This window comes from Ursus arctos, unplaced genomic scaffold (genome assembly GCF_023065955.2).
Source record: "Ursus arctos isolate Adak ecotype North America unplaced genomic scaffold, UrsArc2.0 scaffold_9, whole genome shotgun sequence".
Lineage (NCBI taxonomy): Eukaryota > Metazoa > Chordata > Mammalia > Carnivora > Ursidae > Ursus > Ursus arctos.
In genome coordinates this window covers 60377346-60404895 of record NW_026623111.1, presented here as the reverse complement: position 1 = coordinate 60404895, position 27550 = coordinate 60377346, and the positions used below count along the sequence as shown (strand labels likewise).

The 27550-nt window shown below is 39.8% G+C and overlaps 1 protein-coding gene across 2 annotated transcripts in view; it reads right to left on the bottom strand.

The window, feature by feature from the left end:
- The window catches only part of FRAS1 (Fraser extracellular matrix complex subunit 1), a 407808-nt gene that overhangs the window by 262047 nt on the left and 118211 nt on the right, over nt 1-27550 (bottom strand). The window contains exon 3 of one of the 2 annotated variants that reach the window (XM_048211952.2): nt 8104-8208. The exons of the other annotated variant lie outside the window; for it this stretch is intronic. Within the exon in view, the coding sequence (XP_048067909.2) occupies nt 8104-8208 (105 nt within the window). The remainder of the gene's footprint in view (nt 1-8103; nt 8209-27550) is intronic. 2 annotated transcript variants of the gene reach the window in all.

Genomic DNA, 27550 nt, shown 5'->3' with positions numbered 1-27550 from the left:
TGTAGGAGGGATCCCCTTTCTCCACATCCTCTCCAGCAATTGTTGTTTCTTGCCTTGTCAATTTTTGCCATTCTAACTGGCGTAAGGTGGTATCTCAGTGTGGTTTTGGTTTGAATTTCCCTGATGGCTAATGATTTTGAACATTTTTTCATGTGTCTGTTAGCCATTTGTATGTCACATAATGCCATTTTTATAATAAAAACATATTCATGCACATGGAAACAAAGTACAAAATTACATAAACCAGTAAGTGAAAGATGGTCATTCCTGTATATAGATTGTAGGTAATTTTTTTTTGTTTTTTCCTTTATTCTTATGCACAGTTTCTATTTTTTTTCAATAACAAAAATGTAACTTACATAATTTCTTGTAGCATATTAAAAGGTTCTAGAAAAGCTGGACCAGTATAATAGGCATGTATATTTACTCATTTATTCAATGAAACATATTTCTTTAAATGAAGTGTTTTCACAGAAATGTCAGCTTCTCAAAGCCATCTTTAGGTAACTCAGTGCTGAGATAGGGAGCTGTTGAGAATCTCCCAGTAAGGAGATGTAGGCCAGGACCCCTGGCTTCCCTGGGTGTGGGGACAGCTGTGAGCAGCTTGGGCCTCAGGTCCCTGTGCACTTATAGCCTGGAAGACAGCACAACACTCTCCTTTTTTGAGTTTGTTTTCTTAACTCTGATGGATCTTCTTGGCATCAAGAATTACTGATTCTTCGGTCCTTATGTTTAGCCTTGGTTGACCCAAAGCTTTCTTGAATCAAATGGGAGGACCCAGCTAAAGATTGTGTGGTCACAGATCAGTTTGGGGATCAGTTTGGGGCTGACAAATGAGGGCTGTTGAAAGCACCTCAAGGAAATGGGTGCTAAAAGTCTCTCCAAGCACCTTCTGGGGAACATGGCTTGTAACGTAGAGCAAGCCGGGCTCCAAAGTGGGGGGTTCAGAATGCAAATGGACTTCAGGATAGGATTGTCCTAGCTTGATGGCATCTGGTCATACTTCTCTACTGCTTAAAAAGTTCAAGTGGCAACTTAGTTCTCTCTCTGACTTCATTTTCTACCCTTTCTCACAAACCTTTTTTAACTGGCTCTAGCTATACTGGTTTTCTTTGTTGTTCCTGGAACTACCGAGTATGCTCCCAGTGCAGGGCCTTAAAAATTGCCATTCCCTCTATTTGGGGTGCTCCTCCTCCAAACATCTCCACGGCTTATTCTTTCATTTCACTCAAGTGGCTGTTCAAACACCACCTCTTCGGACAGTATTTTGCATCTATCTATTCCTTTACTTGGTTTCCTTCCTAGAAGTCACCACTTAACATTATATTATACAGTTGTTTACTAATGGCCTTTCTCTTTCCCATTAGAACACAGCCCTAAAAGAGCAGGAATTTTGCTTGTTTTGTTCACTGCTGTGACCCTAATGTCTAGAACAGTATTTGCACATGGTAGGTGAAACTTATGTGACCTTTTAAAGTTACTTTTAAAATATAAGGTACAAGAACAAAAAAAAATGTGTCCCTTTTCCTGCTGACCATAGGTAAATAGAATCTGGGCTTTGGAGTTGAACTGGCAGCGGGGAAGTAGAGTTAAATCAAACTACCTACCAAATATAAAACAGTGAGCCATTTATCTAAACTTCTTGAGTTATTCCTAAACATTTGTGCACTCAGGAAGATTTTAAAAAATTAATTGTGTTCCCTACTTGTCCTTCAAAGCAAGGAAGGGCCACAATATTCAGCTGGGTCTCATATCTTCATTTCTGGAGGTTTATTTTTCTGACAAGTCTGGTTTTCAGGAAAGATAATCTATAAAAAAAGAGTTCTTTGACCCAGCTCCAGTTCAGGCATGGAAATAATGTTCTTGTTTGTCAAGGAACCATAAAGAAACAAATCAATAACTTTCATAAGGTTATTTTAGAGTTCAATTCTTTTCCCCAAGTGCCCTTCCTCAGACAGCTTAGATAAACAATACCTTTTTCATTCAGTCTCATTTTAAAGTTCATGTAAAGCTCCTCATCCGGCCCCAAATAAAAAAGAACAGAGGATACCTATTGTTAAGAAAAGATAGGAGTCCTTATATTTACATTAAATTCTCTCCTTTCAGGAGGAGCAAATATAAGTTAATGCCAAATAAGAGAGAAAATGGCAGACCACTCCCTGCTTGAGACCGATTTCAAAAGCTTGCCCCATATAAGGCCCCCTCGTGGAGTTTCTTGTTTTCCACACCAAGGACCTAAGCTGTTTCTCATTTCAGCATCCTGGAGTGACTAACTTGCACCTGATATCCCCCTCCTGCTGTCTTAAAATGATAAACCCAAAGGCACTGGCTATAAGAATATTAGCTTGGATACGGAAACAACAGCATGAGTCACAGATGAAAAGACCGCTGCTACATATAACTGAAAATGTCTGTTCAGCTGGCTGACAAGAGACGCTGAAAGTGTGGCAAGTTAACATCAAGTTCCTGTATATATGTCTCTCTAGCATGGTGTGGTAGCATAGGTGGGGGCAGGGTAGGAAAGGGAACAAGCTCCCGCCACATGCCAGTACTTCTGCGGGTCCCCCATACACATGCCAGCCCACTGCTCCTCACAGCATCTTGAGAACAAAGCCTTATTTTATAAATGCATTTATAAAAGCATTCATTTTATAAATGAAGGAATAGGGTGTGGAAAGACTGAAGGAACTGTCTAGAGCACATCTAGTAATAAGTTGATCTGGATTCAAAGCCATCCTTTTTTTCCATGCCACACTATTGTCATACGATATCAATAACAATGAATGCCTTCTAGTGTACAGCAGTCTTACCAGGTCAAATCATGGCTACCTTCACTCTCTCACTTTACAGGCCAAGATAAGGCACATGAGGGCTGTACTGCACATTTCAGAGGAAAGGACTGTGAGATTAAGCGACTTACCTGCCTAAAATGTGCCCCATGCCTGCAAAGCACACTCCTACGCCCTCCATTTTTTGAGGGGGGAGGGGCAGAGGAAGAGAGAAAATCATGGAGCCCACCATGGAGCTCAATCTCACAACCCTGAGATCATGCATGACCTGAGGTAAAATCAAGAGTTGGATTCTTGACCCACTGAACCACCCCGGTGCCTTATATACTCTTACCCCCCCTTTTTTTAAGATTTTATTTATTGACAGAGAGAAACACATCGAGAGAGGGAACACAAGCAGGGGGAGTTGGAGAGGGAGAAGCAGGCTTCCCTCTGAGGAGGGAGCCCGATGCACGGCTTGATCCCAGGACCCTGGGATCATGACCTGAGTTGAAGGCAGCTGCTTAACAACTGAGCCACCCACGCGCCCACACTTACCCCTTTTAATCTAACTTCCATATGTCCTCCAGGTTTCTGTTGAAATACCGCTTCCTCAGGGAGGACCTCTCTGCCTCCTTGACTAAGTCAATATTTCTCTGCCTCATGTTCCCAAAGCTTCCCCACTTCCACAATGCCAGACTTATTCCTCCAAGTCCTATTTTTCACAAAAAGAAAAAGGAAAAAAATGGCACCTTCTGGATTCCAGACTCTTTGGCACATTCAGATCTTTTATATTTCTTCCTAAAATATTTTGAGATAGATATCATCACCCCGCCTTTATAGATAAGGAAACCAAGGTTCACAGAGGTTAGGTAATATTACCAAAGCTTATTCAGTGATGGCACCTATATTTGAACCATTGTCCATTTGATTCTGAAGCTTTCATTTTTCCAACCATACTTACTTCTGTACCCACAGCCTTGGTCTATGAACACAAGGTCATACACCACACTCACTCAAGTAGCAATACCAATACGGTGGAGTGGGTAAACTTGGATTCAAACACCAATTCAACTGCTCCCTAGCTGTGGGATCTTGAACAAATCTCTTAGCTTTTCTGAGTGTCCATTTCCTAACATATAAACTATGGATAAGATAGAACCCAATAGAGTGATAATAAACATGAAATAAACTAATATACTTATTAGCACAGTGACTGGTACATAGGAAGCATTCAATAAATGTTACTTATGATTCTGGTCATTTGCCACAACCCTAACCAGTTGATGATGGTATTTTCTATGACAGAGGGTGTAGTTGTAGCATTTAAAACTTTAGAAAATCCCTCCTGGAATCTCCAGTTTCCAAGAGAAGGGGGAGTTACGTTTTACACAGCCTAAATGTTTATAAAATATTCCACTAGAGAGTGCTGTGGAAACTATACTCCTAGAAGAGAAAAAACAAAACAAACAAACAAAAGAGGATCTCTTCAAAATGCAGAATAAAATTAAATGCCCAGTGAATGTGCTTCATATTCCAAATTCTGAAGCAATGGAAACACAGGCTTAGTTCTGTAACTCTTCTATTTTTTACACCCAGCTTTCCATTCATTCTAACACAATCCTGTTATAGTGAAAGGACAACCTAAGAGCACCCCAATGACAAAATAACCCTCATAAATTTCTAGAGATGTTACCCACAGAAAAAAAGTTCTATAATGAATAAACAGACTGACTCATTTTTCCACTTTAAGTAAGTCAGATATAGGGAGACCCTAATATAACTTAAGTTTCTAATTATATTTTTCCTCTAAAAAATTCTGCTCTCAAAGACTTCATTTCATATTCCTAAGGCAAACGAAGAAAAACAAACATTCAAAATGTTTGCACATGAAATAAATTATTGCTATACCATTATCTCTCATATTATTTATTTTCTTGTCTTCCTCTGCAATATATCATTATCATTCTTTTACAATTAGTTTATTTGCCTCCCTCCCTTCCCAAGAGTAGAGACTATTTCTTTATATATAAGTACCTTTGTGTTCCCATAGTGACTAAAACATAGCAGGCACTTACAATGTTTTTGACTGATGGATGGATGGATATTCCCAAATTTAGATAATCACTAGCTATTTTGTGATGTAATTGCTAAAAAGCCAAATATACAGACAACAGCACTTCACTCCCCATGCTGTCCAATAAAAGTCTTGCACCTGCAGTGGCCATTTCAATACGCACTAAGATCCTGTCTTCTAGACTTATGTCTCAGTCAAGACCTTTGCTCTGAAAGGGCCCCTCTATTTCTGACTTGAATGCCAAGCTCATTCAAGTGAACATGAATAGCATGTTCCAGCTATCACGTTCCAGCATGCGAATACTGTACAGATCATTTGAAGTTCTGCTGCATGTCCTTATTCCCCAACTTTCTTTTTTCCTTTTTTATTTTTCCTGTAGCCAGGCTCTTGGCAGTTGGCCTAGTTAAATTGGCCATCCAGTAAATGGTTGAGAGCTGTTCTGACACTCGCATTCAACCAGGTAAAGCCACATCCTAAAATGTCTGTTTTCAGGCCTGGCCAAGACCCTGAGTCAAAGATTTCACTACAGACAATGCAACCTCACTATTTAATGTAAAGCAGGCTCCTAAACAGGGGCGATGCCACCCTACAAAGCATTTTAGAATTTGTTTTAAAGACTGAAGATTGGGGTACTACTGGCATTTAATGGACAGGGATCATGAATTCTAGATTTCACGTCATGCAAAACACAAAGAAAAACTGTCCCACTTCCACACGACATTTGAATGTCCTACTGAACATTCATGTCAGTGAAAAATCTGTTTATAATTATCTGATTATTTACTCTAACTCTGTTTTACTTATAAACACGAAGAACTTATTGACTGGTAATAATACACACTGAATTATCCAGAACTTTAACTATCATGTAACTCAAAGAAAGATTGTATTTTTTGTTTAGAACTTTATGAAAATAACAGAGGACAAAAAAATATACTGGAAATTTTAAAATAACTATGAATATTTTATCACATAACCAGTATCCCAACCACAATTAATTTGAAATTCTAGAACAGAAAAATACAAACAAATGAAATTAATTTTGTTTAACTGAATACTGGACATAGCTCAAAAGAATATTGGTAAGTAAGAAGATAGCTCAATAGAAAAATATCCAAACTGAAGGACAAAAAAACAAAAAGTATAGAAAACAGAAAAGAGCATGGGAGACACACGAAACATGCTTCAAGGTTTAACACATGGGCAACTGAGGAAGACATGACAGAAATAGGCAGAAATAAATTTTTGAAAAACTAACAGCCAAGAACTTTCCAAGACAGAAGAAAAACATTAAGCCATAGATTCAAGAAGTAAAAGGACTATCAAGCATAATAAATATAAAGAAAATAATACCTAAGCACATCAGAGTAAGACTATGAAAAACTAACAGTAAAGAATAAAATATATTTTTCCTTTCTCTATTCCTCCTCACCCCTGGCCCCTAGCAACCACTTTCTACTCTCTGCTTATATAAGTTTGACAGGTTTTTTTTTGTTTTGTCTTGTTTTGTTTTGTTTTGTTTTCAGATTCCATCCATAAGTGATATCATGTTGTGTTTGTCTTTCTCAGTCTGGTTTATTTCACTTAGTTAGCATCATGCTCTCCAAGTTGATCTATATTGTCACAAATGATAGGATTTCCTTCTTTTTAAAGGCTGAATAATATCCCAGTGTGTGTATGTGTGTGTGTGTGTGTGTGTGTGTGTGTGTATGTGTGTGTGTGTATGTGTGTGTGTGTGTATGTGTGTGTGTGTGTATATGTGTGTGTGTGTGTGTGTGTGTGTGTACCACATTTTCTTTATTTATTCATCCACTGACAGTCACTTAAGTTGCTTCCATACAGAAAAATCTTCAAATCTATAGAAGGGTGGAGAATTATATTCAAAGAAGAACAATAAATCTGATAGCCAACTTCTCCACAAAAAATGATGGAAGTCATAAAACAAATCTTTAAAGTGATAAATGAAAACAATCACTAAGTGAATTCTATACCCAGCAAAAATAGCCTTCAAAAATTAAAAATGAAATGAAGACACTTTAAATTAATAAAACTTATGAGAATTTGTCACCCGCAGATCTGAACATAAAAAAAAGTAAAGGAAGTTCTTCAGGCAAAATGAAAATGATTGTAGATGGAAACATAGCAATGTCAGAAGGAATCAAGAGTAAAGGAGAGGGCATATGTGTGGGTAAATCCAAAAAAAATAACTGTACAAAACAAAAATAATAATATTTTGTGGCATTTAAAATATATGTAGATACAAACTGCATAGCAATAACACATAAGACAGCAAAGGGTTAAATAAAAAATAAAGTGTTTTAAGATCCTAGTTGGGAAGAGATAAAATAATTAATACATGTTATAATCTCTAGGATTATCACTAAAAGAAATAGTAAAAGCATGTATATAACTAACAAGCTAAAAGATGGGGATATGAATTTTGGATTGATCCAAAAGAAGAAAAGAGAGAAAAAAGAATCATAGAACAGAAGAACAAACAGAAAACAAACAGTAAGATAGTAAATATAAACCTTCAAATATCAGTAATTACACTGAATGAAAATGTTAAAAGATAAAGATTGTCAGATTGGATAAAAACAGTACAGTGGATCCAATAACATTGAGAACCATTATTATAAAGTATCAGTTAAATGTCTCAGAGATAAAGCCCCAATTTGTGTATATGTATACATAGACTGCCTCATTCAAAATGGAATTTCGGAGACTAAATCTTTCAACAGTTCAAGTCACCAAGAATTTATAGAGGATTTATCATTCTGCTAGGCAAGTGGGAGATACAGAAAAGTACAACCCCGTCCCTTACATGTATATGCACATGAACTTGAAATACAGTTGAAGAAGCAAGATTTTTTAAAACAATTAGGGAACAAAGGAAAAGAATAATTGGAAAGAGAACCAAGTACAGAAAAAGAGCACTGGACTAGGAGTTAGAACCTGCCTTCAGCAAGCTGGGCACACTAGACAAGTCATTTGCCAGAACCTCAGATTCTTCCTCCATAAAAGTCAGAGGTTAGGTCACAGTGTCCAGAATCTGGAGGTGAATTCTGGAGTCATACATCTGGGAGTTGGAATCCAGCTCCCTGCCTAGTTACAGAACCTTAAGACAATTATCCTGACAGCCTTGGTTTACTTTTACATAAAAAGAATAAAGAATATAAAATATCTTTATGGAGGAATATTAGGAGGGTAAATTAGATAACACATTTTCAGTTCCTCAGCACAGTGCCCAACACTTACAGGGTAGAGCAGAGGCTCCCATTTCTCCATCCTTGGACCTTTCCTGTGCTCCAGATAAATCTCCATATGACCTCTGTTTCTCGGAGGGATCGTCACCGTACACTTCTGTGCAGAAGTTATAAAGCAGTTCATCATCTGCTGGATTTTTTTTCTCATGTGTGCATTTCATGACCAAGTTCATCAATATACAACCACTCCTAATGTGCAAGCAAGTTAGAAAGCTTACTTTTCAAAATAAGATATCATTAAGATAATGCATTAAAAAAAATCAAACATATAACTTTCCAAACCCCATTTTATAATGTCCATTTTAAAATGTCATTACACAAGTTATATGTCCATACAGTAATCACAGCTATTTTTTACCAAGGAACTACTACACACATATATTACACATATGTGCGTGTCTTATATATACCTATATGTGTATATTATAGGTACGTATACATGCATATATACACCTATAACATACATATTACATAGAAATGTGTGTATATGTGTATTTACATGTAACATTTAATCCTTGTAAAAATCCTGTTAATTACTAAATTATTGCTTCTGTCTTACAAAAAAAAGAAAAGAAAAAGAAACCAAAATTTTAAAAATAGTTTGGTGACATATTACCTGGGAAATCCTGAGTATGAAGCCAGGACTGCTTGGTTTCAAGAACCATGCTCTTTCAACTAAAAAATAATTGTTCTGGAGAGAACAGCTCTCGACAGGTTTGTGCATAACTGATCAACTGACCTAACTGACTTTGGCTGCTGTTGCCATCTCCACCCCACCTCCTTGCAGCCGGCAAGGATTTCTGTGCAGGAGGGAAGCTGGGACCAACAAAGGTAGCCAGCCCTGCCTCAGCAACCTTATTCTCAATATCTTACTCAAGATCTGAAGCTTCTAAGGAAACAAAAACAGCTTCTCCTCTGGAAATGTGTGAGGAAGCTTTCTATAAAGCCACATGGCATAATAAAGTAATAATGATATGGTAACAGAACTGTACCAGACAACACTGCACAAATCAACCCTCTTAATCTTGGCAAATGAGAAGAGTACACTAATTACATAGCTGCTGCTATTTCCATTTCCTGGGTTAAGAGTGGAAATATTCTTCTAAAGTTCTAACTCAGAGATAGTAAACAGGTTTTCTCACATATGCCAGCTCTGCAAAAGAAAAACACACTTAAAATGCTGTGTTGAGGAGGATTCTGAAGCTCCGTCCTGGCAGGTTAAGTGAGAAAGGTCACTATCGTACGCCATGGACTCAGGGTTAAGTCGTGGGGAAGAGCGAAGTTCCCCTTGCCATACGATCCCACATGCTACAGCCCACATAATCTACCCTGAAGTATGGTTCACCACTGTCACTCCGTTCACGAATTAAAGTGGAAAAAAACAGAAAAGAAAAGACAAAAGAAAGCCAGCTTGGTTAGCTTTCCAAAACCACGGAGACGATTAACTTTAAAGACGAACTAATGAACTACATTTTACTTTCCTTATTTTTCCATTAATCTATTCAGCTCTTTCCAGACATGTAAACCCTCCCTCCTTCATAAGTAGTTTACAAATGGGCTTCTGTTCTGCACCAGCTACTGTTCCCCAGAACATCCTGGCACAGGCCACGACTGGCATATGAGGTTAGCATCTTCACCTCTGGGAACGTGGATTCCACCCCCATTCCAAACCAAGAGGAAATTAACTGCCAGTTCTGATGGGAATGACATATTGACTAAGTACTTAAACGAAGCAATCCACTCCCGCAGTCAGCAAAATACACAGTAGTTGTATTCTCTAACAACGTAAGAATGCTTGATTAGATTTGATTTGCTTCAAGCCTCACTGTTTGCCAGAAAGCCACTAAAGAGAAGCAGGTATCAGGTGTCTCTGAGGAAGACCCTCCCAGGGTTCACTGTTAAATCCAGAGGCAGAACCCAGAGCAATTACACTTCTGGTACAATTACCAGCATCACCCACTCCCTGCCAAGTGAGGAGACTTGGCAGCTGAATAATACAGCTTTCATTTTACATTTCCACTCCAATTAGCTGACAGTACTAGTCAATTGGCTGAATCAAACAAAATGCAAGGGAAGTTGAAAGGCCTCTATGTGGTTTACAGCACTGTGCCTTTGAGAACAATGAAGAGATGAAAGGGACTGAAAAGAGAATTAGGGGACCCACCGCAACAAAAGGGCAGGTTGCAAAAAACCCACAGGTGGTACGTATGGTTCAAATGGTGCACCGGAGATATTTAAGCTTAACACCCGTCCCACCTACTGTTTGTTTGACTAATGGCAAGAGAATTAAATCACTCCTATAAGGTCTGGCTGGGACTCATTAACATTGCACAGTTATATATACATGCAAAAGCACACATTCTCCCGAGAACTAGCCTCTCCAGTCCTGCCACACAGTCAACATTTACAGAGAAGTTATTGAACTGAATGTGAAGTCTCACTAGTGTTTAGGGGCTGTGAAAGGAATAGGAGACGAGGAGTTTTGAGGTGCGGGAGAGGGGGAGTCACAATCTCACCAATGAGATGAAATGCATACAGGAAACAAGGAAACCACAGAGTGGACAGCAGGGGTGATGGGGAAGGTGCGGCAGTAACTGAATCACTGAACCATTACAACCTGCTGACCAGAGCCACAGTCCTGGGTGAATCCCGCAGAGGGGTTCTAATAGATTCCACTGGAGTTTTCAGAAGTTCCGGCTGGAAACTCTTCCAGAGCTGAGTAGAATCAACCAGTGCCTCAGGCCCAGGAATAGTCCAGACTGAACCCGGCAAGGCTCCGCAGTGCCGCCCTGCTCTCCTGTATTCTCCCAGAGCTTACAGGAGGCTAATTACAGCCCTTGCAAACAGCCTGGGAGAGTCCTGTCTGGTCACACTGTGGACAAGCCTAAAATTTCCTGCCCCATTGGGGGAATGATTCCTTTAAAGACAGAACATACAGTATAATTTGTTTCCTGGGCTTCATCCAAAATACACTATTTCAGCCTTTATCCATTTGGGGCCCTGTGATTGATATTTAATCCGTGCTGAAGAGGTTTTGTGATCTTGCCCTAAAGCTGAATGCCACGTGTGGGAAAGAGGAAGTGCTCATTTGCAGATCAGGGTTTGCCACCCTCTTCTTGGTGGCTGGGGTCTTACAACTCTCTGTAGATCCGCATGTCCACAAAGCACATGCTCTCCGCACACAGGATGGCTCGCCCTGGACACTAACACAGAGGGATGCTAAAGCCAGGCTAGTGCAGAGAATGACATGAGGTAGGACAACTCCTACCAAGTCTTTAAATAGCATGCTACTTAGCTGATCTGCATAAGTAAAGAAAGGACAGATGCAAATTTGTAAGGTTTCTAATACATGTGCAAAATACCCTCACCGGTAACTTTACTTCAAATATCAATTGATCAGCCCAGAAGTTGTTTACTATCCCATTAACTTTGCATACATACAAGAGTTTGTTGCAGAGAAGGAAAAAAAAATCTTAAAACCCTGCCAGAGACCACTAAAAAACTTGGTATTTTTAATCTTTGTAGTAAGTTCTATATTCCCACTTTTTTTTTTTTAGTTTAAAAAAAGATAGCTGGCCACGTATTATTTTTTATAATAAACATGGGCTAATTCCTTTTAAAAAAAAAAAGAAAAGGAAAAAGAAAAAGAAAAAAATGCTGCTAGTATTGTTGAAATTTCTGAAAGTTTGCATACCTTGAGAAGTTGAGATGAGCTCCTAAATAAAATGACTGGATAAAGAGGAAGCAGGTAAAGTCAAAGATGCAGTAACCCCATACCTCCAACTTAGATGACCTCTGGATTAGATAAGGCTTTGACACCTTATTGCTTTGACTCTTCCCTTAATTCAAGTAGACCATACTGAACATGAGAAACGTGCTAACAATTTTCTCCATTTGGTTCTGGAAAAAAATATCTTGTCCACAGTACAGGAAAATCACCACTACACTTAAGGACAGGTTCATAGCTATAAACGTAGCAAATAACATATTTTTTGAGACGTGCCTAGACTTGCCTCAACTTAGGCTTTGTGGTCCATACGGTATCTGTCCTAACTACTCAATTCAACTTTTTCAATGTAGCAGAAAATAGCCATAGGCAATATGTAAGTGAATCAGCAGGTTGTGTTCAAGTAAAATTTTACTTACGGGCACTGACCTATCATTTTCATGAGATATTTTTCTTCTGATTTTTCAACCATTTAAAAATATAAAACCCATCTTTAGCTTGCCAGCCATAGACTGGGTTTGTCCTACAAGCTCTAGCTGGGCAACACCTGATTGACTGCATCAAAAAAAAAAAAAAGAGAGAGAGAGAGAGAGGAAAAGAATTGGTCAACAAAATAGATTGCGTTTGTATCATTCCAGAGGGATAAGTGAAGGATGGCCTTTAAGGTTCTACGGCAAAATAGCACCTTTTGGTCAATTTGGAGTTGATAACATGAGAGGAATCTTGAAAGAGTTAATCACCTACTCCAGATCACATCACTCCTGTCCCTTGACTCTTGGGCCTACTGATAAAATTCTAGCCACTGTAACCGTCCTTGAGCTGTACTAGAAGATATGGGACGAGCAAGATTGTCATCCCAGCTGTCAGGAAGAATGATGGGCCGTCATTACCTGATTCTAGACTGAAATGAAAAGTATTAGTGCTTGGATACCTGCCTATCACAAAGCAATGCAACTCATTTTCTGCAGAGAAAACAAAAGGAGCTAACTTCCGCCAATGAAAAGATCCATTCATGAAATTTATTATCTATGGAGTGGCAGCAAAAATAGGCCCAACGAAATGTTAAGTTCCAAATTTGTAGCAGCAAGGCAATTACTTATCTTGACATCTCAAGTAAACTCTGGAGAAAGCTCAACCTTCTCCACAAAGTTTATTATTGTTCCTCAAGGATGAAACAGATACCTCACACAAATCTATTTTAAATCCAACATGTTATTTAGATGTTTAATCAATTTGACCTGGCAGATGGCTCTTTTAAAAGCTTTTTTAAAATACGTCTTTGTTTAAGTAGTGTGTTATCAATTGTTGCTAAGGCTAGATGAAAAAGCAATTAGGAAATATATTATTTGTGTTTCAACTTCCGCTATTTATAAGCAGATAATACTTTTTTATTTGTTTAAAAATTTTTCAATGTTCTGATTTTCTAAAACAATGTCTCTTTGGTGTGAAGTAAAACACACTCATGAAAATTCAAAGAGAATTCATTTGCTAATAGACAAAAATGGTCTTAAATGAGGTAGAACTTCATTCTTAAACAAGCAAGTAATTCACTCTGATAAAAGATGTATAAATAGGACCACAATTCATGGATATGTTAATTGTTCTTCCCTAATAAGAACATTATATAGCTTTTGGTTTATAGCATGAAAAAATAAAATCACCTTCAAGATGAGAAAGAGAAAAATCAGCAAAAGAATGCAATTACCAGACAAGCACCTCCTGAATTACAGCTGGAGCTGAAATCCCATATTAGCGAAAATGAAGCCTGAAACAGACAATGTTCCCTCTGTGAGGAGAGAAAGGAATATGTCTTCTGTAATTTACAAATACTATTTTGTGAATTGAAGGGATAAAGAATTCATTTTAATGACCATTTCCTAAGAAATCTCACATTTTATATTTGAAAAATCACAAAAAGAGTAGGCAGGGGTCAGAATTTGTCGAGGCAAGCAACCTACATGTTTCACCTTTTCTTCATCCCCAACAGTTGATTAGTTTCCCCTTCGTCCCCATAGGATAAGGGTGGCAAGTGGGTTGTTCTGGGTCTGGAGAGGTTCAGGACCATCATTTATTTCAAGATCTCTAGGAAGACTGGTTTGATTGATTCTGGGGCTAACCCTTCAGAATTTTAAGAACAGGGTCAAAAGGACGGTGGGTCTAAAAATTCTACAGAGTACTTCTCTTAGATCTGCCCTTAGACAAGATCCGAGAGTTAAGTCATAACCTGAGTTTCAACCAAGTATCATAAGGCAAACAATGTGCATTTGACTATCGGTCCCGACATAATCCCCTTGATGTCACTCCTACAACTGTCCACCCCTGACTTAGTGTTGCAGTATTCAGATAATGAACTGAGCTGTACTAGGAAAAATTGTAGTCTATTCTTCTCCAGAATAGCTTGAACAAATCATAGCAAATGTAACATATTTCCAGATATACTCAAAACTCACGACACTCTATGAACAAAAAGTGAGTTTTAAGGAAGCATAGTGTGCTGTATTTTAAACACAGATCCTTCTAAGACTGTTCCCTTCTCTCTATGTATATTTTCCAAAACAAAGCTTAGGAATCAAAGAGATATGACCATGATGGATGGAATCATTATATTTCACTCAGTGAAATATTAACTTACAATAATTTATATTTTTGATGTGTGTGTGTAAGAGAGAGAGAGAGAGAGAGATCTTTTAAGTTCATAAGTGAGAGGGGATAGAAACTTGCAATAGCTATTGTCCAGTGAACTAATGCCTAGAATCTGACACAGTACCAAGTGAAATTATTCATCCAGATGGCAGTGATAATAGCAACAGATTCCGCCGACCTTGAGGAACTGCCTTCATAGGTAACAAAATAAACATAGGGACAAGCAGACAAAACACAGGAGGGGAAGAAGGCAATATCTCATCTCGATACTGAGTCTTCAATCTGCCCCCATCTCTCCGGCTCCAGCGTCACCTCCACTCCAGGTCGCCCTCATCTCTCACCTGGGCTATGGCTCCCATAAGTAGACCTGACAGCACACTCCTCTTCCAGACACACCCTTCAATAATCTTCCCCACAGCAACCAGACTGAGCTTCTTAAAACACAAATTAGATCATACCTTTCTCACACTCAAACATGTCAATGGATTTTCAATGCTCTTAACAAAAAATCCAAATTCTTTACCATGGCCTGCCAGGTCCCTGCTCTGGCTTCACTCCTCTCTGCTCCCCTCTCCACAGAAGTCAGATGGGCTCCTTGGGAATGCTTTCCTCTGACCAGGTGTCCTCTGGCCTCAGCACAGTCTCCCCCTTCTCCTGACCAGTCTCCTTCTCACTCTGAAGGTGTCACCTCCTCATCTATGTCCTCCTGACTACCCTCCTCAGTAGGCCCCTATTCTTCTCTACCATGGTTTCCTGTTTCCTTTCATGGCACCAGAACGACTGGAAATCATTCTGTTGTCTGTTTCACTCCCCAGAAGGTAAGATGCTGAGAGCTTAAACCATGCCTGCTTTGTTTGCTGCTGAACCGCCAGTACCTAGAACTGTGGTTAGTTGTGGAATGAGAGAATAAATTACGTCCCTCCCATTCCTCCTTCCTTCCCTTTCTCTCTCCTATCATAATGAAGGTCTCCAAGAAATATACCACTCACCAAAGAATATATTCTTAGTTGGCTCATTCATTAAATAATTCCTTCATACATACATTCACTCTCAGATTTACTCATTTGTAATAAATATATATTGAGCCTCTACTTGTTCAAATCATGGGAAGAAAGGCAGGAAAAGAAGTATTGGATATGCTAGTGTGTTTTGACTAAAAATACAGAACAATAGGTAAATTAATCTATACTGAGTTAATTTAAATAGGAACATGGGCCAGATGTTTGAAAGAGAAGCCTTCTGGAATATATCTAGACAGGCCTGAGGTCCCAACCATTTTTTTTTTTTAGATCTTTATTTATTTGAGGGAGGGAGAGAGAGAGAGTGAGAGAGAGGGAACAAGCAGGGCGTAGTAGCAGAGGGAGAGGGAGAAGCAGACTCCCTGCTGAGCAGGGAGCCCAATGTGGGGCTTGATCCACTCAGGCTCACCCTGAGATCATGACCTAAGCTGAAGGCAGACGCTTAACTGAGTCACCCAGGTACCCCTGAGGTCCCATCCATTTTATGGAGAAAAACAACTTGTTTCTCTTCAATTTAATTTTCATTCATTCATTCATTCATTCATTCGTTCATTCATTTGTTCATTCATTTAATTGTTTAACAAATATCTACACTGTGTCTCAAGCACTATACCAAATGGTGGCCATACCAATGGCAAATGGCACAGCAGGTCAAGGAGAAAAAGTGCCCAGGATTTGAAAGATATAATGAAATGGCATTTTAGGTCCTGCAGTAACGTCAGGGAAGGATAGTACTCAACCAATGGTAGGCACCCAAAATACAAGGAAACAACATATTCCAGAACAAGAAAAGAAGTTTTCACCTAAAGAACGTGTTGTACACACCCATGTTTACAGCAGCACAAGAGCCAAAATGTGGAAGCAACCCAAGTAACCATCAACAGATGAATGGATAAACAAAATGTGGTGTATACATACAGTGGAATAGTAGTCAGCTGTAAAAAGCAAGGCAATTCTGGCACATGCTACAACATGGATGAACCTTGAGGACACTATGCTAAGTGAAACAGGCCAGTCGCAAGAGACCAAGACTGTATAATTTCACTTATATGAGATACCTAGAGTAGTCAAATTCATAGAGACAGAAAGTAGAACGATGGCTGCCAGGGCATGGGGGTAATAGAGAATGGGAAATTAATTGTTTAGTACAGAGTTTCAGTTTTCCAAGATGAAAAGAGTTTTGTGGATCGGTTGCCAATGTAAATATACTCAACACTACTGAACTGTACACTTAAAAATGGTTAAGATGGTAAATTTTATGTTATGCAAATTTTACTGTTATTTAAAAAACCATTTTATAGACCACAGTGAAGTTAAGCAGAGTAGCTGAGATAGCCATGAGGTGTGTTCTAAACTTCAGTTCTTTCTGCATGAGAAAGGCAGCTGACACACCGGCTAGTGACTGACTGCTTTAGGGAAGATGGCACCTCTGACGTGATCGTTAATTTCAAGGAACACAGACTCCCGGATCATAGCGTCTAGGAGGACAGTCTTTATGCAAAGAAAGCTCTCTCTTTGTCCCCTAATTCTGTGACAAGGGCTCCTCAGTTCATTCAAGGCTGCTGAGAAATGACTGGCTAGTAATGCTGTGTGAGGACAAACAAATTAAAATAAATGGCAAGCAAAAGCCAGGTAAGGGCTCCACAGCTCACTTGACTAACAGCACATACTATTTCTCTTGGTTATGAATGAGTAAATTAATTGGTCTTGGCACAAGCAACTTATTGGCTTGAGGAAAATTTCCGCCGTAAAATCAAAAACACTCTTCACATGCAGCCCTCAAGGAAGTCTGCAATGTATCCGTGAAGGGTGCAGCTTTTATCAAGATGTCTGTGGGATGTTCAGACACAATAAAGGATTTGCTTTCAAATTCTCCAGCAAAAAATAAAAAGTGGGAAAATATTAATAATTCTTGAACCTAAATAAAGGCTGCATAGGGTTCATTATATTATTCTAATTTTGTATTTACCTATTTTTCTGTAATAAAATTTATTTTTAAAATGTGCACGTGGCAGAACAATTTATGATAGGCTGTAGATGACTTCAAGACAGACACAGAATTTAGATTATTCCTAACCCATCAAGATACTATAAAATTAAGCAGGAAAATTTATTGCTGATAGAATGTTATGGTGCCTTTGCCCAAATGAGTCACAGAACACAAGTGTACAGGCTGGGAAAGGGAGAAAGAAATAAGAAAGGAGACTTCTAGCCTTTGTCTTTTTCAGCTATAGCAACCAAATACACTAGGGGAGCCACGACAGTGAAGTCAGCTCCCCCCCATCAAATCCCCATAGCCAACTACTTTCCTGAGGGTGCAGAGACCTTATTGTCTCACACTCCAGCTTTGTTCTAAATCCAATGGCAAACATAAATAACAAACCCAACACCTATTAAAGTTGTCCATGCACACATGTAATTACACATGAATGTTTCTAACTTGAAAAAGCACCCACTTTGTGGTTGATTAACTTTCAATCTTAGAAGGTCGCAATCAATGAAGATTGAACAAAAGCAATAGAAGGAAATTTTCCCCTGGTCAAGGAGAATGCTCATTAAATGTTTGCTGAGTTAACTAATTAAATAAATAATTATTTAAAGCCATCCTGGTGACTGTCTACTGCCTTCTTCCTCTCTGTGGTTTCCATATTTGATACAGAAACCAGTTAAAGTTTCACCCTTTAAAAGTTCATATTCTTCCAGCAATCAACTACAGCTGTTATACACTTTAATAATATTTATCCTGATTATAAAAGCTCTACATGATTAGTCTGGAAAACTTGGGAAATACAACATGAATAAAAGACCCAAAATAACCACTTTCATTCATGTTGGTTTCCTTCATTCATACCTTATAGAGACAAACAAAAGAAATAAATGTCCTAAGGAGAGATGCTGGTAAAAAAAAAAAAAAAAAGCAACAACAACAAAAAAAACTAACTTTCAGTTATAAGATGAGTAAGTTCTGGGGATCTGATGCACAGCATGGTAGCTGTAGCTGGTCTGTATACTTGAAATTTGCTAAGAGAGTAGATTTTGGCATTCCCACTATACATACACACAAAATTGGTAACTGTGTGAAGTGATGGATGTGTTTATTAACCTGACTGTGATAATCACTTCACAATATATGTGTATATCAGATCACCACACTGTACACTTTTAATATATACAATTTTGTCAATTATACCTTGGGGTATAAGGCTGGGAGGGAATAAGAAATAATGTCCCAGCTTCTTTTGCTGCTAGATGTGTTCATCTGGCTGTTCCAGACACTGGCAAGTCAATGGAACGACGTGTGTAACTTAGGGGAAATGTCCAAGTGAATAGAAGAAAGAGACACATATCCTATTATGCCTATTTCCCTTAGAATGCATATGTGGGGGTAGAATGCATATGTCTTTGTAACATAAATCAACAGGATGGAAGAAGTCTGAGTCCCCCAAACTATGCCGCGCTCTAGTCCTGGTAGGCCACTCAGACCTCAACCTTCAGGCTGAAAGCATTTACTTCTCCAGCTGCCAGAAGCGCTGGCTGGAAATTGGTCTTAGCTGAGGGGAGCCGCCCTATAATGTTCCTCCACTACAGGTAGCCTGCATGTAGGGACTGATCTACAAGGAAGTGCAACCACGAGTCTCTTCGCCTGGATGCATGATGAACTCTGAATAGCCATCCCAACTCCAGAGCTTCCCTTGAGATCAGCTGAGGTCTCTACTGATAACTCTCTATTGCATCACAGTTCAACTTCTTTCTACTCCACATCACTTTCCTCACTCTCACAGGTGTTTTCTCCAAGAGTACTCAACAATAAAACACCTGCACACCCATTTTCATTCCACTTCTCAGAAAAACTAGCCTTAGCCAATAAGCCACTGTTATTTGTTCTGTTAAAGCAAGTCGTATCTGTATTTTAACTAATTCAAGTACCTATTATGTGCTAAGCTCAGGGCTGGAAATTCTAAGTTAGGACACATTTTTGACCTCATGAGCACGGAAAATGCCATGTAGTGAAAGGCATGTGAATAAAAAATAAATAAGTATGGTTATAGAGATTTGACCATCCTTGGTCTTACAGATACCACCAGGCTTGCCCCATAACATGCTCAATGAAGAAAAAGTCGGTCTTCTTCCCACGTCTCAACATCTTTGCATGCTCATTCCCTGGTTCCCTTAGGACAGACCTCTAATTCGTTCCTTCAGACAATCTGTTCAGATATCCTTCCTTGATTTGCCAGCCTTGCCCTTCCTCAAGCTCCTTTGACTCAAGCTCTCTCTTGATTTTGAGAGATAGCCCACATGTATAGCCCACAGCTCCAGATTAGAGGCACGGCGCCAGACCTAGGAGAACAGAAGGTGTGAGCACAAATGCATTGATCGGAAGAGGATGATTTCTTCACAGAGAAGCTAACATCTTAGTCAAGACTTGAAGGATAGGTAAGAATTTTGAGAAGGTGACAATAATCAAATTTTACATAATTTTGAAAAGTATTGTTTAGCCAATGTTTGCTACATAATTACAATAGCCAAAATGTGGAAACGACATTCATGAATAGATGAATGGATAAACAAAATGTGGTCTATCCACACAATGGAATATTATTCAGCCATAAAAAGGAATGAGGTTCTGACACATGCTACAACATGGATGAATCCTGAAGACATTGTACTAAGTCAAATAAGCCAGACACAAAAGGACAAATACGGTATGATTCCACTTACATGAAATATCTAGAACAGACAAATCCACAAAGATAGTAGATTAAAGGTGACCAGGGGCTGGGGGTGGGGGTGACTGCTTAACAGTACAGAGGTTCTGTTTGGGGTAATGAAGAAGTTTTGGGGAATAAATAATGATGACAGTTGCATATTGTGAATGTAATTAATGCCATTGATTGTTCACTTAAAAATGGCTCAAATGACAACTTTTATGTTATATATATATTATTTTACCACAATAAAAAATCATTTCCAAAAAATAAAAGCATCACTTAATGTGAAAGCTGTACTTCAGTCCAAGTCCAAGAAACAATCTGATGAAGTGAAACAAGTGCCCCGAGACCCTGGGACCCTGACGCTGAGCGCTCTGAGGGGAGAGAACATGGGGTGAAGCCAGAGGGGAAAGGGGCTCAGGCAAACATGTGCCACGGTGCCACCTCCCTGCACTTTCTCCACAGACCCTGTGTGATCCTAACAATCACAGATGTTTCATGACAGCTAAATTTTAGTCACAGATTAGCGATCATATTAGTTTGAAGGCAGTGTTTCAGTCACTTTTTTTAAGTGTCAGAATCAGCCTCCAGCCTCCCTGTTTTTTCAATGACATCATATAAACTTTTCCAAGTGACTTCTTTTCTTTTTTAAAATTTATTGAGGAACGGCATGTGTACAGTAACTGCACACAGTGCACTGACCTTCTGTGTGCGGCTCCACGATGACTTTACATATACAAACAGCCACGTAACCACCATGCAGGTCTAGGCAGAGAACCCCAGAAGTCTCCTTCATGCCCCTTCCCCGTCCATAACCCACCCCTTCCTGAAATCTATTCTGACTTCTACACGTATCAGTTTGTTGTGTCAGGTAATTGCTTTCAAGATGAAACTTCTCACTATAATGCAAGCACCTGCCTTCTTCTTTGCCAGCAAGTCCCACTGTACCCTACAGAGGGGCCACAATGCCCACCATCATATGTACATTGGGAAGAGAAAGCTTGCATCACACTGAGAGGAAACTGCTTGTGCATTTGAAGCTGTGGTCCTCAGAGCACGTGGACATGGGATGCCCATAGACTCTCCACTTTGCATGCCCAGGAGGAAAGCAGCTTATTGCTTTTCTTACTGCCACCTAACAGACCCTATGATTTTATAACCTAACAACACACTGGCTTCTGCCAAGAGCTCTGACTCCTACGATCTCCTTGCTCTGCCATGACTGTGTGCATGTAATTCATTTCCCTTCCCTCTTTCTCAGATGCTGCCACACGAGGCAAACCTATTTCCTATAATTGCATCATCCTTTTCATTGGCAAGGACAGGACAATGGCACATGAACCATCCCTATGGCCCCAATTTCTCAGGGCAGGCAAGCGTCCCTGAGGTATGAAGAGCTTGGGGTGGAAGAAAGCAAAGCAAAAAGCTGAGAGACTATACAGAAGTCAGGAAAGCAATCAGAATACCCGCTTCCAAGATGAGTGTCTACTTGCTGGTAGCCAGGCACTGTATCTGCTGCTGAGGCTCCAAAGTGACCTAGATGCAGGCCTGAAGGAACCCAGTGCGAGAACGAGCAGTAAGTTTAAATACAAAACTTATCAGAGTGGGTAATTTACATACAAGGTGATGATTGCTAGGACAGAGATATGCGGGATTTAGAATGGGAAACAGAGACAGGGCCCTCAGGCCAGCTTGGGGAACAGAGGCTCTGGGAAATAGTAATACCGGGACTGAGTCTTAGAAGCAGTTAAATGTGGGGGCTGGGGAGCAGAGAAGGAGGCAGAATAAGCAGTTCCAGGAAGAGGGAAGTGTGGGAACACAGAGAGAGGCAGGAAATGGCATGGGTGTGGGGTCTGCTACCACCACATAAAGGGCAAGGCCAGGACTAGCAAGAGATGAGGTGAGTGAACTCAGCAGAGCCAGGGCAAGGATGTAAACAGCTCAGGTAACTCAGCTATGTGAACCCCAAACAGGACACAGAGAAGCACTGGGAACTAGGACACAGGGAATGAAAGGGTGTGGAGTCAATGAGCTGTTCTGGAAGACACAGGCCTTTGTTCAGCTTGGTTGGAAGGCAGGCCAGCAGTGAAGAACGTAAACGAAATTAGCCTCCTTGGATTTACGCAGAAGCAAATACTCCTCTTAATTAAGAGCAGTTGTTTTCAAAGGTCAGTTTCAATGAGTCCTGCAGCGAGGACCCTCACAATAACAAACAAATATCCAGAGGGCTCCTGAGGGGTTAAGAATCTGTCTTCAGACCCATAGAAATGCACAAACCTTAGATAAAAGAAATCCAGATGATGGCCACAGACTTGAACCTCTATCAAGTCTTCTCCAACCCCTTCAAATAACCCTTCGGTGATGATGCTCCCTTTGTGGATGTAAAATCTACTGGATTAAAGCTCATGTTAATTGCTTGGGAAACTCCCTAACTCTTCTAGCCAAGGACCATGAAACATTCTTGACTTGGCAATACATTTTCAAAACCAGTATCTCCTCTTAGAACGTGTTTATTTCTGCAAAGGGACAATTCTACCTATTTAATGTCAGGTCTTCCTGGTTTCAATTTCAGAAGGTGGCACCTTTTGGCCTGCATTTCTAAAGATACCTCCGATCTGGGACACTTACCCCCAGTCCCCATACGGCACAGAGGAAGGAATGAGGGACCACCCTGTAGGTAGTATCTAGCGGACCTCAGGCAAGACATCTATCTTCTCTGGCCCTATTTTTTTTAACTTTTGAATAAAAACTCCCTAGACCACATGATTTCTCAAGTGCCTTCTGGTTCTGACACTGCTTCCTGAGACAATTTCCTACTAAGGTGAAAATTACTAATGACAAATAGTTACCCAAAACCATAGGGACTGGAGGAGGCATGGGGATGAAGGCACTAACACATTAAGGGAAAAAAAGGAGCCACTCATGGGTGAGAGGGGGAAGAGAGACAGGAGAAAAAGGCCAGAGCCTCTGGTCCCGGCAGAAAACAGATGGCTCACTCCAACAACGACACTGAGGAAAAGGTAAGACAGAGACTACTGACAACACTGTATGCAGAGTATAGGGAACCCCAGGCAACAGAAAGGAGCAAGGGAACCATTACCGCCACTAGGCCTGAAGGGACATGGGGGAGAAAACCAGAAGAGCTGTGGACTTCGGAAGCAGAGGAACTCAACTAACCACAGACAACTCACAGGGTGGGAGGTGCCGGAATAAGTACCCCACCTCACTCTTCTGCAGCCCTCCCATTTCCTGCCAGTACCTCCCACTGCTTACACCTAACTGGAAGCCAAAGGGGAAAAGGCCTATCAATGCAAGATATCCACCTCCAGAATAGCAGAACAGAGGGAACGGTAGTTCTGGAAGGACGAATGGAAAATACCAACTAACATACTTTGCCTACTACGCAGTTAGATCCCTGTGGCCCTGTCTAGGCAGGTGTAATGTGATCATCAGTAGATCACTGCCAGCCTTCGGCAGGGGTGATCGGTGCTGTGATAAGGTAAGGAACAAGTTGGGTCAGAACCAGGAATGTTGGAGCAAGAGTGGACTTGTTCCCTATAGTTTCAGAGAAAGAGTAAATAGGGAAAAGAGGGTAAATAAGACCTGAGAACTCTTAGAAGGCGAGGGTAATTCCAAGAGGTTGCCCGAAAACCAAAATCCAGAGAGACAAGCCATGAACGACCTGGGAAGTCGGGTACTACATTAAGATGAATTCCAGTAAGTGGGTTACCGCTTGTTTCAACAGGTGTTCATGGCACTGTGGGCCCCTAATGTCACCACAAGATGTCTTCCCAAGAGTCCAAGGAGCTTTTTACTAAGGGACTCTGATACTTAGCCCTTCTGAGGGTACAAATATTCAGGCGAGTAGCGTTACACATACCCTAAGTACAGTGGAGAAAACTCATAATACAGCAAAATCTCATTCATTCATGAGTGACTGCATTTGAATTTGAGACACCTCAGAAGACTAGGTTAAGGATTTTCAAAAACTGTGAGTAAATGTTTTAACTACTGAACAGAACAAAGTGTGTGAAGCGCTTTAGGGGCAATGACGTAATGAATAATAGGTATTCAAATTACCTATTGTATGGATGTACTGTCCATTTTTCTCTGTTCAGTAGGACCTAAACTAGGCACTGCTTTTCCTTAAAAGGATACTTCTACATTGTATGAAGCTGAGAAAGTCATGGACGAATAGCCACACTTTTAAAACTTGTTCACCTGGAAGACTTGTTATAGTGAGCATGTGTTACTTTGTAATAAATTACAGATGTAAAAAAGTTCAATATATATAAATAAGCAGTGATTTTTTTTAAAAAAATACAGTTCTACCCCCCTTTCTTTGACTTATTTCACTTAGCATTATCTCCTCCAGTCCCGTCCGTGTTGCAGCAAATGTTGTGTAATCAATCTTTTTGATAGCTGAGTAATATTCCATTGTATATATGGACCACATCTTCTTAATCCAGTCATCTGTTGAAGGGCATCTTGGCTCCTTCCATGATTTAGCTATTGTGGACAATGCTGCTATGAACATTGGGGTGCATATGGCCCTTCTCTTCACTACGTCTGTATCTTTGGGGTAAATACCCAGTAGTGCAATGGCTGGATCATAGGGTAGCTCAATTTTTAACTTTTTAAGGGACCTCCACACTGTTTACCAGAGTGGCTGTACCAGCTTGCATTCCCACCAACAATGTAGGAGGGATCCCCTTTCTCCACATCCTCTCCAACAATTGTTGTTTCTTGCCTTGTCTATTTTTCCCATTCTAACTGGCGTAAGGTGGTATCTCAGTGTGGTTTTGATTTGAATTTCCCTGATGGCTAATGATGTTGAACATTTTTTCATGTGTCTGTTAGCCATCTGTATGTCTTCATTGGAAAAGTGTCTGTTCATATCTTCTGCCCATTTTATGATTTGTTTATTTGTTTCTTGCATATTGAGTTTGAGAAGTTCTTTGTAGATCTTGGATACCAGTCTTTTATCTGTAGTGTCATTTGCAAATATCTTCTCCCATTCCGTGGGCTGCCTCTTAGTTTTTTTCACTGTTTCCTTGGCTGTGCAGAAGCTTTTTATCTTGATGAAGTCCCACAAGTTCATTTTATCTTTTGTTTCTTTTGCCTTTGGAAATGTGTCATGAAAAAGGTTGCTGTGGCTGATGTTGTAGAGGTTGCTGCCTATGCTCTCCTCTAGGATTTTGATGGATTCCTGTCTCACATCGAGGTCTTTCATCCATTTGGAGTTTATCTTTGTGTATGGTGTGAGAGAGTGGTCAAGTTTCATTCCTTTGCATGTAGCTGTCCAATTTTCCCAGCACCATTTATTGAAGAGACTGTCTTTTCTCCACCGGATGTTTTTTCCTGCTTTATCAAAGATTAGTGGCCCAAAGAGCCGAGGGTTCTCTATTCTGTTCCATTGGTCTATGTGTCTGTTTTTGTGCCAGTACCATGCTGTCTTTGTGATCACAGCTTTATAGTACAACTTGAAATCCGGCATTGTGATGCCCCCAGCTTTGTTTTTCCTTTTCAACACTTCCTTGGCGATTCGTGGCCTTTTCTGGTTCCACACAAATTTAAGGGCTGTTTGTTCCAGTTCTTTGAAAAATGTCATTGGTATTTTGATCGGGATAGCATTGACAGTGTAGATTGCTCTGGGTAGCATGGACATTTTAACTATGTTAATTCTTCCGATCCATGAGCATGGAATATTTTTCCATCTTTTTGTGTCTTCTTCAATGTCTTTCAAGAGTGATTTGTAGTTTCTAGAATATAGATCCTATACGTCTCTGGTTAAGTTAATTCCAAGATAACGCATGATTTTTGGTGCTATTGTAAATGGGATGGATTCCCTAATTTCTCTTTCTTCAGTTTCATTGTTCGTGTATAGAAATGCAACTGATTTCTGAACATTGATTTTGTATCCCGCCACACTACTGAATTGCTCTATAACTTCTAGGGGGGGTAATCAGAAGGGGGAATGAAGCATGAGAGAATATGGACTCTGAGAAACAAACTGAGGGCTTCAGAGGGGAGGGGGGTGGGGGAATGGGATAGGCTGGTGATGGGTAGTAAGGAGGGCACTTATTGCATAAGAAACTTAAGGCTAGTATTTCTACCTATTTTTGAAACATGTCGAGGTATCAAGGTTATATTTCTCCCATTTACATGAAAAATAATATACTTCAAAAGCTTCCCTATCTCTGTAGGTCTAAACATTTCCTACGAACCTTTACTTATCTGAGACAGCCTAAAAGGTAAACAAAGTCTTTAATTAGGCATAGATCTAGGAGTATTATTATCATTTTGGCAATTTCGTTTCTGCTGCATTCTTGTTGTCCCTGGATTAGTTTCCAAAAGAGCACAACAAAAGAAAAGGAAAAGTATGAATCGAGGTAATTTTGGCATTCCATTTCATTTCCGGACTTTGCACTTGAGAGCAAGGATTTGATTTCAAGGCTTAATGGGTGGGTTTGGAGAAAATTCCTTTCATTTCTTAATGAATGGCTTAAAACATCAGAGTGTATATTGCAGTTATTTAGCGAAAACTATACATTTGGGTTAATTTTTTAAAATAACTATTCCAACTGGCGCCTGTTTCTTCATACCCCCTTCCAATCTTTGACTAGGTCAGAGTTGTTCCTAGGCTCATGGTTCTCAGCAATGTCACGGTCACAAATGGCAGCAACGAACACAGTTGCACCATTTTCACAAAGGAGGCAGGACATTCCCAGGGGCCAGAAAGAGGGGCAATGGGTCCCTTCCTTCATCTTCTACCCCCATTAGACTGGATGTCAGGAGACCTGGACTCCAGTCCTAGTTAACTCATCTGTAAGATAGTTAGACTAAACTTTCCCTAGACCCCCTTGAATGCCATGACTTTACAATCCCCTCCAGACATTCCTCTTAAAATACTTGAATAAGTTTGTTTAGTTCTCCTGACAAACAAAAGATGAAATGTGAGAGAACACTGGCACAAGAGGTGTATTCTCACAAATTTTATCTGAACTTACTTTTCTAAAAGGTAATGATATAATTACAGCATCATAGAAATGCCCTTTGAGTAATATATTAGTTTCCTATGGCTGCTGTAAAAAAAATAAAAAATAAAAAAAAAATCACAATTTAGTAGCTTACAATGCCACAAATTTATTCTTTTATAGTTCTGGAGGTCAGAAATGTGGAATCAGTTTCATGAGCTAAAGTCTAGCTATTGGCCAGGCTAGTTCTTTCTTCAGGTTCTGAGGGGAGAATCTGTATCCTTGCCTTTTTCATTTTCTAGTGGCCACCTGCATTTCTCGGCTTTTGGCCCCTTCCTCCACCTTCAAAGCACATTGCTCTAGT